This window comes from Vicia villosa, linkage group LG5, assembly GCF_029867415.1.
Source record: "Vicia villosa cultivar HV-30 ecotype Madison, WI linkage group LG5, Vvil1.0, whole genome shotgun sequence".
Lineage (NCBI taxonomy): Eukaryota > Viridiplantae > Streptophyta > Magnoliopsida > Fabales > Fabaceae > Vicia > Vicia villosa.
The window spans coordinates 1,926,020-1,943,232 of NC_081184.1; the positions used below are offsets into that span (position 1 = coordinate 1,926,020).

Here is a 17,213-nt window from a genome sequence, read left to right on the forward strand (position 1 = left end):
AATGTAAAATTTGGATATAAAAATGGAATTTAAAAATAAGTATTACTCAAGAACCAATAAAAAGGAATAAAAATTATTTTATAGAAAAGTTCTGATAAGATAATAGAATAAAAATGATGAAATATATTTTCAGATACAATGTATAAGAATTCAGAAACTAAAACAAGTCAAAAAAATATATATTTAATATATTTTTTTTATATGTTTGATTGTGAAACACATGGCTATAAACTCTTAAATTGAAATTTGTTGAGTTATAAATTGACAATTTTAGGTTTATAAAGTGCTTAATTTTAGTGCGAGTGTGTGATGTAATGACTTCTAGTGAGAGAATTATTTTGAGTGATGTTGTTATAGTGAAGAGGCTTAGATATATTGGAAGAAAGCTATCCAAAAACTTGATGTCATCTTCTATTGATCAACTTCTTCAATTACTTGATGTAATGTATATAATCTCAATATCTTTCTACTTGATTTTTCTGTTATGAACTGTGCTGAATTGATCTTCTTGTTTTTCTTATGTTTTCTTAATACTGACATGATTATTACTCATAATTTGTTGATAAGTACGATTTCAAGTAGTCATGTATACTATAATTTAGAATTTAAACATCAGTTTTAGTCAGTAAATGTAGGTACAATTGACCGAATTATGTGTTCTAATTTCTTTATTTGTTTGTGTTTTTTTAATGATCTTCTATCCTCTCTACTAATTGTCGGATTTGTTGTCATGAATTCAGTTGTATACGTTGAATTGTCATGTTCGATTTAATTCTATGCAAGTAACAATGGTTAGGATTTTTTTTCATGTAAATTCAAGAGTGGTTGAATTCTGATTTTTTTTTCCCATACTATTTGGTGATTCTAACTTCTAGAAATTAGAAATGGTATTGTCAAACTTTGATCAAGATCCACCCAAGCCAATTCAAGGATCACTTGTACTTCCAATGAAGGCAATGATTTATGATGAATTTTTAAGACACAGAGATGAGGATGTTGATTTTAGTTACATTGTCTCTCTCTCTCTCTGAGATTACAAGAATTACAGCACCAAATTTCCTTTACGAAGATCAACACATGAAATTACTTGTTTAACTTGATGTAATATTCATTTTTCAAATAAAAATTTAAGGATACTACATATTATAGATAATGAATATAATATTTTGTAATCATATTGTTGTTGTACAAATTGTACATAAATAAGAACATTTTGATTATAAAATATTCATCATCTATAATAATAGTACAACAACTTGTACTATTTGTAAAACAATATTTGTTCATCATATATAGTATAATAAAAATATCCTTGAATTTTTAATTGAAAATTAATAATTACATCAAGCTAAAACTATAGTATCTTCATTTGATCTTCATTATAAATGGTATTTGGTGTTGTAGTTCTTGTAATCTCAGTGAGACAAACTATAACTTAAATATTAACATCCTCGTATGTATTTCTCAAAAGTCCATAAAAAATCAGTGTCTTCAATGGAAGTACAATTGATTCTTGAATTGGCTTGGGTGGTTCTTGATCTAAGTTTGATAGTATCTTCTCCAATATCTAAAAGATATAATCACTAAACAAAAGGCGGGAAAAATCAGAATTCAATCACTGTTGGAATTACATTGTTACTTGCATAGAGCAATTCCACATATACAATTGAATTCATGACAAACAAATCTAGCACAAACATAAACCCTAGTTTAAGAAAAACTGATACAAAAATCACAAACAAATAACAAAATTTGATCATAAAATTCAGTCAATTGTACCTACATTTATCGATTAGAACTTGTGTTTAAATACACTAGACTTAGTTTACATCACTGCCCAAAATCGTACTTATCATCAAACTATGAGTCCTAACCAACAAGATAGTATTAAGAAAATTAAGAAAAGCAGGAAAATCAATTTTGCAAAATTCATGATAGAAAAATGAAATAGAAATCAGATACATTACATCAAATAATTGAAGAAGCAGATCAAAAGAAAACGTCAAATTTTTTGGATAGCTTTTTGCCAATAAATCTAAGCTTCTTCACTCTATCATCATCATCACTAGAAGCCATGTTTTTCTCACAACACACACTAAAATTAAGCACTTTATAACCCTAAAATTGACAATATACAACTCAACAAAATTCAATTTAAGAGTTTATAGCTAATTGTTTGACATGCAATCAAAGATATAAGAAATGTATTAAAAAGTTCTTGTTTTTGACTAGTTTCAGATTTTGAATTCTTATACAATGTACTTGAAAATATATTTCATTATTTTTATTCGGTTACCTTATAAAAATTTCTTTAAAAAATAATTTTGAATTCTTTTTCATTGGTGTTTGAACAATACTTGTTTTGAAGCATTATTTTTATAAGGTGTTTTGAAATTTTTTTTTTACAAAGTTATTAAAAAATAACTAAGTTTTATTTTTGTATTTTAAATCAAAATACAAAATGCAGTATAATATTAATAAAACTATTTATATTTATTTACATAAGCCAACTTGAAAATGCAGTATATATTAATAGATTTTTTAATTTTACTATACTCTACTGTCATATTTATAATCAAGCTTGCAAATTTGAGAATAATAAACTGGGCCAAGGAACAATAAATCAATATTATTCAACATAAAGCATGTCAAATATGATGAGATATAAAAAAGAGTGTGTACCTTACAAGAAATTTATAATGAAGCTTTAAATGCTAAAGTTGAGTTGCTCTGATGAGGATATTGACCCTTCTCCTCTCACAAAGCTTTTTTTTTCCATGAAGTTGTTGGGTTATACTTTAAGCTTGAAATGTTTCTGTCATTGTAGAATTAGTCAACATTCATTCAATAATATGTAATATTTAGCTTCAAAAGATATATGAGCATGCCAAAGCCTAAAAATGTTTGTGGAACTCTAACTTCTTCGGTAAACAAGAGAAAAAAATTTAAAAAAATGTTCAAGTTGAAAAAATCTATGATAGGTTTTAATGATTTTCTATCTTCGAGAAATCACGATTCTATCGAAAAAATCGTATTATTAAACTCTAAATATATAATTAAAATTCATGATGTTTTAATTTATAACCTAAAAATTGTGAGAATATTGAAATCATTAATTTAAGCCTAAACATTTGTGACAGAAGCTACACACAAAGAGGTCGTCAAAGAACAATTATACCATCTAAACTAGATTTTTTTGAAAAATTGAACTTTATATATTACATAGAAGTATACGAATAATGAAATCTAAAATAAATATCAAGAAATCGATTTTCTCGTTATTCCAACAATGAACATACTTCTTAAATTTGATATCATCTATAATAGTTGCAAATCATTGTACTCAAATAGCTAACCTAATGCAAGAGAATGACCAACTACTAACTACATAAACATATAAGCAACTAGGGAGATATTAGTAGACATATGAATAATAACTATACATGAAAGTAGTCATAAGATGGTTTTAAAATGTACCTTTTGGCTTAGCTCCGACCCGACCAACCTCAGACCCTTTGGACAAAATATTTATCATATGTACGAATTCATCACACCTTCTCGTTTCAAAAGATGGTTTATGATTATTCGTTATCACATTAGTCACCTATAATTATATTTAAAGAGTTTGTGAATTTATGAAATTGATCTCCAATCGATGTGGAACTCGTAAACACATACACAATTAAGCTTTAATTGAACTCAATAACCTCGTCCAAATTCTTATATTAACTAAATAAAAAACTATATTCAAGACGTATTTACTAAGACTATCTACTAGCAAAATATGATCATCTAGATCAAAACATCCTAAAAATATTATTCACCTTAAAAATAACTTAACATTGTTGTGTATTAGGTTTGTTTTGGGGAAACTCTTATGTAAATATTTTTTATTGATTTTAAATTAATATAAAATTATAATATTAAAATTAAAAATTTTACAAAAGATAAATAAAATCTTATATAATATAAAGTTCTAGAAGACTACATTAAAATATATATGAAATAATTAAATTACTTTTTTTCATTCGTTTTTTTATTATAGCGGTGATTTTTATTTAAGGTGTATTAAATATAAAAAAATATAAATATCACGTTCAATTAAAATTCAAAATTTAATTTGCACTGCCTCACGATGGTCCCTTCAACTTATTGATGAAACATGTATCTTCTAAAGTGTAGTTAATAAGTAGTCTCGATCGAACTTACAAATCTAATAAACAATATCATTTACATATTTATAATAAATCATTATTGATATAATATCAATCATTAATTTTTTAACTAACAACTAATATTTCATACTTTCCCACTAAATTAAAAGTTCATTTTACAAAAAATATGATTTTAGGAGTAAAGCTAGAAAAGAAATTTGCAAACAAAAAACAAATATATTTAAATTCATATTTCTCTATTTTTTTTTTCTTCTCTTTGTGAGATATTTCTCTAATTATCATCTTGTCTCACCTTGAAGATGTTGTTTTGTCATGATCATTCCTACTTCTTTCATTTCTGCTTTCCTTTGTCGATTTTTGAAGAGTTTTCTTTCAATTTCTTGAAGAATTTGGCCTGCAATACTTACTCAATCATTTTCTTTAAATTTTCTGTTTCGGTCTCAACTCATGAGTTTTAAGAGATGTTTACAATTCTTCAAACTTCGTCTCATACGAGTCTTTTGACTCTTTAATGGTCATAACTATATGATCTTCTCAAAGATGTTTGGATCCACAAATTGATAGATAAGAATATACTTTCCCATCATTATTGCTCAATTCACAATGAGTAGTCTTTTGCACATATGTTGTATTGGATTCCAAGTTCCAATGTTGAGGATACACAATTTCAAATACATCTTAAAACCACCTTCATTTGCATGCAACATTTATCAAAGTATTCCTCTTTAAACATAGGTAGATTGCAAGAAATTGGTTAGAGGTTGTGCTTCCTTTTTCAAATGATGGAAACTTGAATCGAAACGGTGCTCTGATACAAATTTGTTGAGATACTTTAACAAATAAGGTAAGGAGCATATAGAAGATAAATGAAATTAGAGTGAAGAGAGTGTTTCTTTTCAACTGATCTATATGAATTGTGATTGCAAACATGTGGTACACCATTTATATATCATTATACTACTAACTAAAGTAATCACATGTATAATTAATAGTAACCACATATAAAAACTAATAGTAACTATATGTGAAACTAGTAGTAACCACAAAACTACATTTGAAACAAATAGTAATCATATGTGAAGTTATAAAGTAACCACACTAATCCAATCTTATTTTTAGAAGAATATAAAGTATCCTGATAGTGGTTGTAGTTTCATCATAAAAAAAGAGAATCTATATCTTCATCGAAATTTCTCTATTTCCAACATATTTACATTGTGCTACCATAACTAACAACATATTCCAATATATATGCACATGATGTACATTCTCCATTCTAACACATTTTCTATAGGTCTTTGTTTCTTTGACACATTCCCTATAGGTCAATATACTTTTTGATGGGTGAATCATTCTTCATTCTTTCGCTGTTATAGAATCATCAACTAAAGCATACCTGCAAGAACATAAAACTTTGTAGATTTCAATAAGGATCCCAATTAAATAATTGCTTACTTTGTAGTACCGATATTTTTTATTGAAGGTGTGTCTGATATCCAACACTGATAGAACACAGACAGATGCTATATTCAATCACTTCCATTTATTATTGGTATCTCCGTATCTGTGCCAATATTGTATCCGGGTGTCCATGTAAGTGTTTCATAGTTTGCTAAACTAAAAGATATTGCCTAGAATACAGACTTACCTAGATAGAGAATTGATTTATTCATCCTTCAGAGATTATCACCTTTGATTTTCCAATGCTTTTTTCTGCTCTGCATATTATAAAATACGTTATAGTATAAATATGCTCATAAATCAAATAAAAAGCATCAACTGCAAAACAACTTGAGTTAAGTAAAAGCTTTGAGACAGACTGTACTTACTTATCAGATGTTTCTTCAAGCTTCTGAAGTCCAAGTCCTTCTTCTGGTGAAACATTAACCAACTCCCAACGCTCTTTATTGAGATTTAACTGTTCCGTAACACCATCATCGTACAAAATCTATTGAATAGTCATAGAAAAATTAACAAACATACTTATCTCATTCAATACTTTTTGCTTCTAAACTTAAGGCCTCAATTATTTAAAACACCATAACTTTTGTTTCATAATCTTTACCTGAATTCAGTTATCAATTTCATTAAAAATAATGCTTCCTTGAAGACCTAAAGAAAACATACAAAACTAAGATGAGTAACAGAAATCTCACCTTGTACTTTCCTCTGACATGATCATAGGTCTCGACAACACCTTCATAATACCTGAAGAAATGAATCATAAACACCGAAAAATTAGTGTTGAGTAAATACAAGCATCATCTAATGTAGCTAAGATCATATTGAGATTCTTACATCTTGTCCAATGGCCACCAGATCTTGATCCTTTTACCAACCAAGGAGCTATCAAGTTTTATAGGTTCATGTCCCTAAACAAATATTAAACAAAAAATATGTAAGAGTTGTACAAACATATAATTTTCACATGAGATATTGACTTAAACTTGTTATATATCTTATTAGAAGTAGTAGTAGCTTGTGCACTAAGGCACCTATCAGTTAAATATGTATCTGGCCATAGTTAGCAATGCACGGTGTTCATGATAGCATAAGCTAAGCATGAATGAGTTTCTATAAATACTAGGGCATTGCTTATGTAATAACTAACTCATTAGTGCATCGTACAATGGAGTTCCCAATTGTAATTTTATCATACCTTCATAGCAGACGATTTGTTGAAACCTTTATCAGAAGTAGCAGTTTGTTTCCTCCTTTTGTTAACTTTTATTTGAGAAGAGGATCTTCCCTCGTCTTCACAAAAATTCTCGGATTTCGTGCTAGCAACTATTGGTGTAGGAGGCACAACAACTTTCCCATCAAACTTTATAGACAATTTAATCGTTCTAACAGGTGCCTCATGTTTCACTTCAGACTCCTTTACTTTAGATATATCTTCCATGCTAACACCAGGGGATTTTGAAGAAGTCTTCTCTTGTAAAGGACTTAAATTATCATCTTTTAACTTCCTAATGCTAATACTTTTCCTAGACCGGCGTCTTTTGAGGAAGCTTCCATTACGAATGTTATGATTTCTAGGAGAATCATCATTTGTATTCTCATCATTTTTAGATTTTGAAACTAAAGCTTCACAAACATTGCTCACATCTTTAGGATTTGACACTACAATTCCCTTAACAGATGCACTATTTTCACAAGCATTGCTCACATCTTTAGGATTTGACACTACAGTTCCCTCAACAGATGCAGTATTTTCACAAGATAGAAAATTGTTGCCTCTATCCGATGTTTTTATAGATACTTTTCCATCCTTAACCTCAGAAAATAGTGCTTGGTCGACAGTTTTGGGATTTGACAGTTCCTTACCCTTTGTGGAAGTAGGGTTTTTAGAATGTGCAAGAGCATAGCCATTATCACGAGCCCTTTTGGGTTGAGATGATTTTCTAATACTTGATTCCTTACAAATCCAAGAGTGATCATATCCTTCCTCTGGATTCATTAAAGAATTAGGCTTCCGTGCTCTCTTTCTTGGAACAATATCCAGTTGAGTTTCAGAGTTCATTTCCTGAACTAACTCTTTCGGATTTGTTTTCTCGGAATTCTTAGTACTTGAATGCAGTTTCCTTTTTGAACCAGAACTTTCATCAACGTCTCCATCCATAGTAGCAGCACTATTACTTCGTATATTTGTCTCCATGTCATCTTCAAGTTGGCCATCTCTCACACAAGTATTATCTGTTTCAAGCCCTTTTGTCACCTGATTTTTAGAAATAAAGATAAATGTATTGGCCAATGCTTTGCGAAGGAAAAATTAATAATACAAAAGCATACTGAATAAGGAAAAAGATAATTTACGTCAGAGGGTTCTTCATGAGCACCTTTAGGTGCATCAAGATTGTTATCAACTGCCTGAATCTGAAACATTGTAACACAATCAATCCTTACACTAGTTTCAGATTCTCGTCTTTTTGTGTCTTTTTAAAAAGCACTTCTCAAAACAAAATTAATTTGAAAGAAGTTTACTTAGAAAACATACCAATGATTGATTGTGTTTTTGTGATTCAGGTTGATTCTGGCAAATAGAAGTCACGATTTGTGGATACTCGTCGAGCATTCTTCCAGAGGATACAACTGCTTGCATGAGATAAGGTTTAAGTTTGACAGCACAATTCGTAATTACTTTCTCCGCCAAGGTCCAACCGATAGGCGAAATAGTCTGAGAAAATCAAGTACAACTAGATTAACACAGTGAAATTAATTCATAATGCAGAGGAAAACACAACTAATAGTGCAAAACAAGTTACCTGATTCGCCTTTCTTACGCTATCTAACAAAGGCCTAAGAAGATCCATGGAAATATCTTCGCTTTCGTCTAGTATCCCGGTCATTACATTCTCCATTGACTCAATTACATTACTTGGATGGTTTGACCTTTAAATTGAGCAAACAAATCAAATCATTTTCTCACGGCAGAACCAATATTAGTGTAAGCGTCAGTGCTACATAAAGCAGAAGTAACATAAAAATTCATGTTGTAAGGGCGCTAACCTTATAATTCTCAAGAAATGTTGAAACATCTCCATAACCAGGTCATCACACTCAAGGTCCAGCATAATCACGAAAATTTTGATCTTTGAAAAGTTTTCAAGTATGCTAACTGCTTTTTCATATCTGCGGCCAGATACCTGTGACAATTTCTCAAAAGCTGCCACGGCAAGCTTCAAATACTCCTGTACAATTTGAACAACAAAAATATAATTACAAAATTTTATATTCATTATCTATAATGAAAATTGAATCTAGTTAAAACAAGTACCTTCATCTGTTCATCATCATAAGGGGCATTGGGTGCTGTTATTCTCGTAATCTGAGTGAGACAAGCTGTAACAGAAATCTTAACATCCTCGTCACCGTGTCTCAAAAGTTGATCCGAAATGAGTGTCTTCATTGGAAGTACAAGAGATCCTTGAATTGGCTTGGGAGGATCATGTTCCAAGTTTGATAATACCACCTCCAATTTCTAAAAGTTAGAATCACCATTCACCAAACAGAAGGGGGAAAAATCAGAATTCAATCACTCTTGTAAGAACAGAAGCACAATTCAAGATATACAATTGAATTGATGAGAAACAAATCCAGCAGAAACTTAAACATATATCAATAGATATGAAACCAATTTGTAAAGCACTGATACAAATCCAGAATATAAATATGATAGAACAGAAACCCTAATTCAAAAAAAAAAAAAACAACGAAATTCGATCAAACAGTTCGGCCAATTGTACCTACATTTACCGATTAGTACTCGTGTTAAAATCGTACTTATCAGCAAACTACTAGTCATAATCAACAAGACAGTATTGAGAACAATTCAGCAAAATTCATGACACAAAAATTCAAGCAGATATCAAAAATCAATAGAAATGAGATAGATTACATCAAGCAATTGAAGAAGCTGATCAACTGAACAAGTCAAATTTCTGGATAGCTGTCTTCCAACATGCCTAAGCCTCTTCACTGCATCTCTATCATCATCACTCAAAACAATGCTATCAGTAGAACAAGTCATGTTTTGCTCACAAAATTACAGCACACTAAAATTATGCACTTTAAAACCCTAAAAATTGTCAATTTACAACTCCACAAAATTCAATTTAAGAATTTATAGCACTTGCAATCAAGGATATAAGAAATGTATTATAAAAATTCTCTGTTTTTTACTACTTTCAGATTTTGAATGCTTGTACATTGTATTTCATCAATTTTATTAGGTTACCATATAAGAATTCTTTGTAAAATAATTTTTTATTCTTTTTCATCAGTGTTTAAGGAAGAGAAGTGTCTTTACTCTTTTTTACCAGGTGGTAAAGTACATTTGAGTCCCTCACTTTAAAAGATTGGTCTCATATAAAGTAATAGGACCCACACGTATTTTACTCGACAAAAAAGTTATAATTTCATTCGATAAAAAAATAAGTGTTAAAATGAGAAGTGTGTTCTCAATTTACCATCAAACCCTTGAATATAATTCATTATAGAGAGTGCAATGTATTGTTTAAGATGTCCTTGAGAGTTATTACTCATAGAGATTGCTGATCATTGATGTTGTTTTGATTATCATTTTTTAAATTAATTCTATTTGAATTTAGATTTTATAATTTATAAATTTAAACGTGATTTTTATATAAAAAATATTGTTCAACTATTATTTTTTTACGTGTCCTAACATAAATCATTTTACATTCAAATTACTTTTAAAAAGAATCAATTCACTTAAAATTAATTTTCTTCACCATAAAACAAAACACATATTAAGTTGATTTATGATTCATAATTTAAAATGAGAGTGAAATTTATGAATGTTTGAGGTTAGAGATACATAACTTTGTTATCTAAATATATATATATATATATATATATATATATATATATATATATATATATATATATATATATATATATATATATATATATATATATATATATATATATATATATCACTAAATTACATCTTTCTAATGGGTGCCAATTGTTTCACTTCAAAATCATTTTTTACTATATATAAGTTTTCCATTCTAACACTATGGTAATACAAAGAATTCTTCTCAAGTATAACACTCAAATTATCATCTCTTAACTTCGACACGTAATTAGAATGATCATCATGATTCTTAATGCTAATATTATTTCTTCGCTAACGTATGTGGAGGAAGCTTTCATCAGGAATGTTTAAATTTGTAAAAGGAGAAACATTTTTGGACTCATAAATTTATATTTGGTAAGTAAAAATTTGCAAGCTTTGCACATATTTTCAAGATTTGATGGTGCATTTTCCTCAACAAAAGCAGGATTTTCACAAGATAGAACATCACATCTTATATCCGATTTTTTCTAAATTGAGCAAGTTTTAATATATTTTCATTATTCACCTTAAAAAAATAGAGTTTAACTGACAATTTTAGGTTTCGATAACGTCTTACCATTTTTGAAAGCAAGGTAAGTAGAATGTGTAAGTGCTTAGTCATTTTAACGAGCATTTTTGGATCATGATTTATCAACACTTAATTACTTACAAGTCCAAGAGTGATCATATCCTTCCTCGAAATTCATTAAACAATTCGGCCTGTGGGATCTCTTTCTTGAAATAGTATTCATTTGAGTTTTAGAGTTAAATTCTTAAATTGATTCTAAACTTTCGCTATTTTTTTTTTATTTCTCTTTTGGAGTTTTTAGTAACATGTGGATATAGTTTTATTTTTAAAATTGAAATAGTTCAAAAATAAAACCACACTCATGTGTTACTAAGAATTTTGAAAAGAGAATTGCAAAAACAAGTATCAAAAAATTAGAGTTAGTTTGAGATCTGAACTCTAAAACTAAACTAGATACTATTTCAAGAAAAAGAGCCGGTAAGCAGCCTAATTATTTAATGAATCCAGAGGAAAGATATGACAGATTTGTAAGGAATTAAGTGTTGAAAAAATCATCTCGATCTAGAAGACCAGTGATAATGGATATGCTCTTACACCTTCTACAAACCCTACTTCTTGAAAGGGTAAGACACTATCAAAAACTAATCAATTTTATAATTTTACTCTATATTTTATTGTCATATTTATAATCAAGAATTCAAAATTAGATAGTAATAAATAGATGTCATAGAATAATATCAACTAGTTTGAAGATATATATTCTTTCTTAAGAGCATAATTTTCAAAAAATTAATATTATTCACATAAATCATGTCAATTATAATGAAAAATAAAAAGGGATGTGTACCTGACAATAAATTTATGAAGTTTTGATAAACCAAATATTATTTTATTTGATTACTGTGAATATGAGCACACTAAGCTTTAAAAGCTAAAGTTGAGTTGATATGATGAGAATATTGATCCTTCTCTTCTTACAAAGCTCTTTTTTCATGAAGTTGTTGCAATATCCTTTAAGCCTAGAATGATCACATCATTGTAGCATTAGTTAATATTTATGCAATAATAGTATACATTTAGCTTCATTCTTTAAATTGGGTGATCATCTAGAGGTTTGACACAAATAACGCTCTTAAGAGAGATGTCTAAATAATAGATGACAAAAAAATCAAACATATCAAATTTTAGTTATCCCACTCCTAATGGTGAAGTTGAAAAATATTCAAACCTAACCACATTCTAATATTGCTAAGAAATGTGAGAAAAAGAAATGCCAAACTATGTATTTAAATTTTGAGACAATTCAAGAACTAACTTTAGAATTTGAGTCTGATATTTTCTATCTTAGAGAAGTTATACTTCAAATGAAAAATTGGTACTATCAAATTCTAATGATATAATTAAAACTCGTGATGTTTTAGATTCTAAACCTAAAATAAGTGAAAATACTGATAATTCCCTTTAAGTCAAAATATTTATGAATGGAGCTATACGTAAAGAGGTTGAAAAAGGATAATTATATCATCTAAACATGATTTTTGTACAAAATTTGATATGTGATATAGGGATCTATTCTAAAAATCAGTGGTATAATATGATCTAAAATAAAAATTCAAGAAACCAATATTCTTGTCATTCAAACCATAAAAATACTCTTAAAATTTGATATTCTCTATAATTATTGCAAATCGTCATACTCAAATATCTAATCTAATGCAAGATAATGAATAATTACTAAGTACAAAAGAGTGTAAACAACTAATGAGATATTAGTGGACATATTGATAATAACTAAACATAAAAGTAGCTATAAAATGGTTTTAAAATGTACCTTTTTTGCTGGGCTATGACTTGGTCAACTTCAATCCCTTTGGAAAAAAATTTATTAAGTACAAACCCATCACGCCTTCTTATTTCAGGAGACGGTTCACGATTATTCATTATCATATTAGTCGCTTATGATTATATTTAATGGCTTTGCAAGTTCATGAAATTGATATCCAACCGATGTGGGACTCGTCAACATATACATAATTAAGCTTTAGTTAGGACAATATCATCTCTTACAAGTTTATATACATAATCAAAAATAAAAATCAGTCATATGTGATATAGGGAGAATTGTACACACAAAGAGGTTGAAAAAGGATAATTATATCATCTAGACATGATTTTTCTAGAAATTTAATATGTGATATAAGGATCTATTCTAAAAATTAGTCGTATAATGTGATCTAAAATAAAAATTCAAGAAACCAATATTCTTGTCATTCAAACCATGAAAATACTCTTAAAATTTGATATCATACTAACTACAAAAGAGTATAAACAACTAGTGCGATAAGTGGACATATTGATAATGACTAAATATAAAAGTAGCTATAAAATGGTTTTAAAATGTACCTTTTTTGCGGAGCTATAACTTGGTCAACTTCAATCCCCTTGAAAAAATATTTATTGAGTAAGAACCCATCACGCCTTGTTATTTCAGGAAACGGGTCACAATTATTCATTATCATGTTAGTCGCTTATGATTATATTTAATGGCTTTGCAAGTTCATGAAATTGATATCCAATCGATGTGGGACTCGTCAACATATACATAATTAAGTTTTAGTTAGGACAATATCCATCTCTTCCAAGTCTATATACATAATCAAAACATATTCACCCTAAAATAATCTCTAAAAACGCCTTTTTAAAGTATGATCATCTACGTATGATCATCTACGCCAAGAATATAGGTTAGATACGAAACACGACCAATATATCTTCATGATATTATCCGCCTTAGAGATAATCTAAGATTTGTTTTGTATTAGGTTGGTTTTGGGAAACTCTTAAGTAAATATTTTTTATTGATTTCAACTTTATTATAAAAATATTAAAATTAAAAATTAACTAAAGTACTTCACCCTAAAATAATTTCTAAAAACGCCTTCTTATTAACACATATTTCACATTTTCTAAAAATGTATGAGCATACCACTAAAGGACATGATCTTACGCAACTCATCAATGTATTTTACAATTTCTATGGTATTTTTTTCTTCTTCTTAAAAGAATCATTAGCATTTTTCGAGTCTTCTTCGAGCCAAACCTTCCTCCAACCATTCTTGTTTGCCATTTCCACCGCTTCAATTAGAGCTTTGAGTTTCTCCAGCATTATCAAAGTCTCCCAAGATTTTTAAAATATATTACTCTCCTGTATTTTTATAATATTAATATACTAATAATTTTTTTAATTTCACTTTATATCCTATTATCATATTGATAACCAACTAGTAAAATTAGAGAATAATAAATAGATGTCACGGAACAATAAATAGAGTAGCCTAAAGATATATTCTTTTTTAAGAGTATAGGATTTTGTTTGTATAATGATTCAAGTACTAGAAAACCACCTTAATCCAAAAACGTTGTTAATACTTGCATTACTTTTACACCTTTTCAAAATTCTACTTAAAAAAAAGGGCTAGGGTAGGTCAAAGCCTAAAAATGTTTATGGAGCTCTAACTAGGTGAACATTAGGAGAATTTTAAACCATGTTCGATCTAAAGTAACCTATGATAATGTTAATGTTAATGATTTTCTATCTTAGGTGGACAAAATTGATTCTGAGAGAATTGAGTTTGGTAAAATTGATTTCAACAAAATTGAATTTACACTGATATAGAAGTGATTGTTATCAATTAATGTTGTTTGAATAGTTTTAACAAAATTGATTTTGAATTGTATAATTACCAAAATGGTAATAAATTCTAATACAAATAATGTTGTGAGTTTTTCTTCCATTAATACCCTTATTATTTTAGCTAAAATATATTATTACCCTCATTAATTAAAATGTCATTAATGACATTTTGTATCTATCAGCTAACATTAGCTTATCAACTATCAGCTACCAGCTATCAGCTAAAAGCTACTAGCTAAAAGCTACCAGCTATCAACTAAAAGCTACCAGCTAATTTTACCAAATAGAGCTTAAAGAAGGAAAATTTAAAAGAGTTGTAATAAATATAATAAATGTAGAATTGATTTTACCAAACTCAAAAGCTATGAATTGTAGTTTCTACTAGAATTACTTTTGGAAGAGGATAATTGATTTTGAAAAAGTATCTAAAAAAGAAACTAATTTTCAAATTGAAGTAGAGTAGAAGTGTTTTTGGAACTTGTAAAAGCAAATTCAAACATACACTACACATGAGAGTATGAGCATATTTTATGAAGCTTTAAAATATTAGTACTCCCTTTTTCGGTGGTGATGTTTTAAAATGTTCCAACCAAACCATATTTTAATCTTACTTAGAAGTTTGAAAAAAAAATGCAAAAATATATATTAGAAATTTTGAGACAGTCCAAAAACTAACTTTAGAATATGAGTCAGATATTGTGTTGGGGAAGAGAGTCTATTAGCCTAACTGTTTAAAAATGTCTATATAAAGGCTATGATCACTATTAACTGGATAATGAGTTAAGTATTGAAAATCAATTTGATCCAAAAAGACTTGGGATACTAGATAATTTTACATCTTTTCAAAATTCTATTTTCAAAAAAGATACGAAGAGATCAAAGCCTAGAAATTTGTGGAACTCTAATTTCTTAGATAAACAATAGAAATATTTTAAAACATGTTCAATTTGGGAAAAAAAATACTTATGATAACTCTGATGATTTATCTTAGAGAAAAAATCATGCTTGTTAAAAAAATTATATTATTATAATTAAAACTGTAAATCTAAAGTAGGTAAGAATATTGATCTTTTCTCTTTTAAATAAAAAAAAAACATTTGTGACACGAGCTACACACACCAAAAGATCAACAAATAAATAAATAAGATTTTTTTCTTTACCCACCTCCCTATGGAGTCACCCCAGCGAAAAACCCATTTTACCCCGCTTCGGAAATGCATTTCCGAAATATTTTTTTTTTAAAATTTTTCCAGAGTTCGGAAGTGCATTTCCAAAAAAATCCCAAAAATTGGGATTTTGACTAATTCGGAGATGCATCTCCGAAACAACAAAAAAAATCTTAAAAAATCCCAAAAATTAATTTTAGGATATTAATTAATTCACATATCATAAATTTGATATAATTTATGAGTAATAAATAATAATAATTATATATTTTGATATAATTTATGAGTTATGAATAATAGTTATTATATATTTCTATCCTAATTCAAATTTTAAAATTTAAAATAATTTTAATTAAAAAATGAAAATAATTTCACTTACAAAATAAGTTATAATTTTTTATTTATATATTTATAATAATTGTTAATCTTTATAAAAAAATAACATATTCTTATTTTAAAACAAAACTCACGTTTTTATTTTCTTTAAAAAAATCATATTCAATTAATTAAAGTAAATAATAAAATTGTTTTAATTTTAAATAGAATAAAAAATAATGCTCAAAATGTGCATAAATAATGAATAATAAGCACACAAATATGTAAAAATAAAAAATATGTATAATATTTTTTAAAATGTTTAAAAAATGATTACAAAATATTATCAATTTCATTGTTCACTTTATATAATATTTTTGGATTAATCATTAATCCTTGTTTGTTTTTATATTTACTGTTTATATAGTTTTTATATTTTAACGCACTATTTAAAAATATAACAATTTTTATAGTGTATATAAAGTATATATAATATAAGTTTATTTAAATAAAAATAACAAAATTTGATTGAAGGTCAGATTTTTTTTTATTTCAATATAACGTTTATTATTTATTAATATTAAAAAATTTATAATTTGAAAATTAAAAATTAAAATAAGTTTGTAGAATATAATTTTTCTTAATTATCAAAATTGTCATTTGTTTAAAATTGAGATAAACCATTATTTAATAAAAAATAACATTTCCTACAAATAAATATTAAAAATCACGTATTTTTAAGAAAAATTAATATAAATTACGTGATTATTATTATTATTATTAATTGTAATACATTATTTTTATTATTTATTAAGAAAAATATGTGATTTTTTAATTAAAAAAACGTGTATTCATTATTTGAAACAAATTTCACAATTATTTAAAATACAATTATATTTTTTTTCACAATAAAATTATTATGCTAATTATTATTAAGTAAGAATCTTGATTTATATAAGTTAATAAAATA

At 27.4% G+C, this 17,213-nt stretch overlaps 1 protein-coding gene across 2 annotated transcripts; it reads right to left on the reverse strand.

Moving 5' to 3' along the window:
* Window positions 1-5,275: 5,275 nt before the first annotated feature.
* Window positions 5,276-10,122, reverse strand: LOC131606101 (sister chromatid cohesion protein PDS5 homolog C-like). Of its 2 annotated transcripts, none has more exons than XM_058878381.1 (12): window positions 9,574-10,122; window positions 8,953-9,156; window positions 8,685-8,866; window positions 8,441-8,567; window positions 8,173-8,352; window positions 7,992-8,051; window positions 6,835-7,893; window positions 6,474-6,547; window positions 6,332-6,383; window positions 6,005-6,123; window positions 5,824-5,888; window positions 5,276-5,571 (listed from the first exon to the last, which is right to left on the reverse strand). In XM_058878381.1, exons 1-11 carry the CDS (start codon window positions 9,703-9,705, stop codon window positions 5,852-5,854), a joined length of 2,226 nt encoding a protein of 741 aa, XP_058734364.1. In that variant the 5' UTR covers window positions 9,706-10,122; the 3' UTR covers window positions 5,276-5,571; window positions 5,824-5,851. The 2 variants fall into 2 exon arrangements, with proteins under 2 accessions (XP_058734364.1, XP_058734363.1); XM_058878380.1 differs by having other exon boundaries at window positions 5,824-5,893.
* Window positions 10,123-17,213: the final 7,091 nt, after the last annotated feature.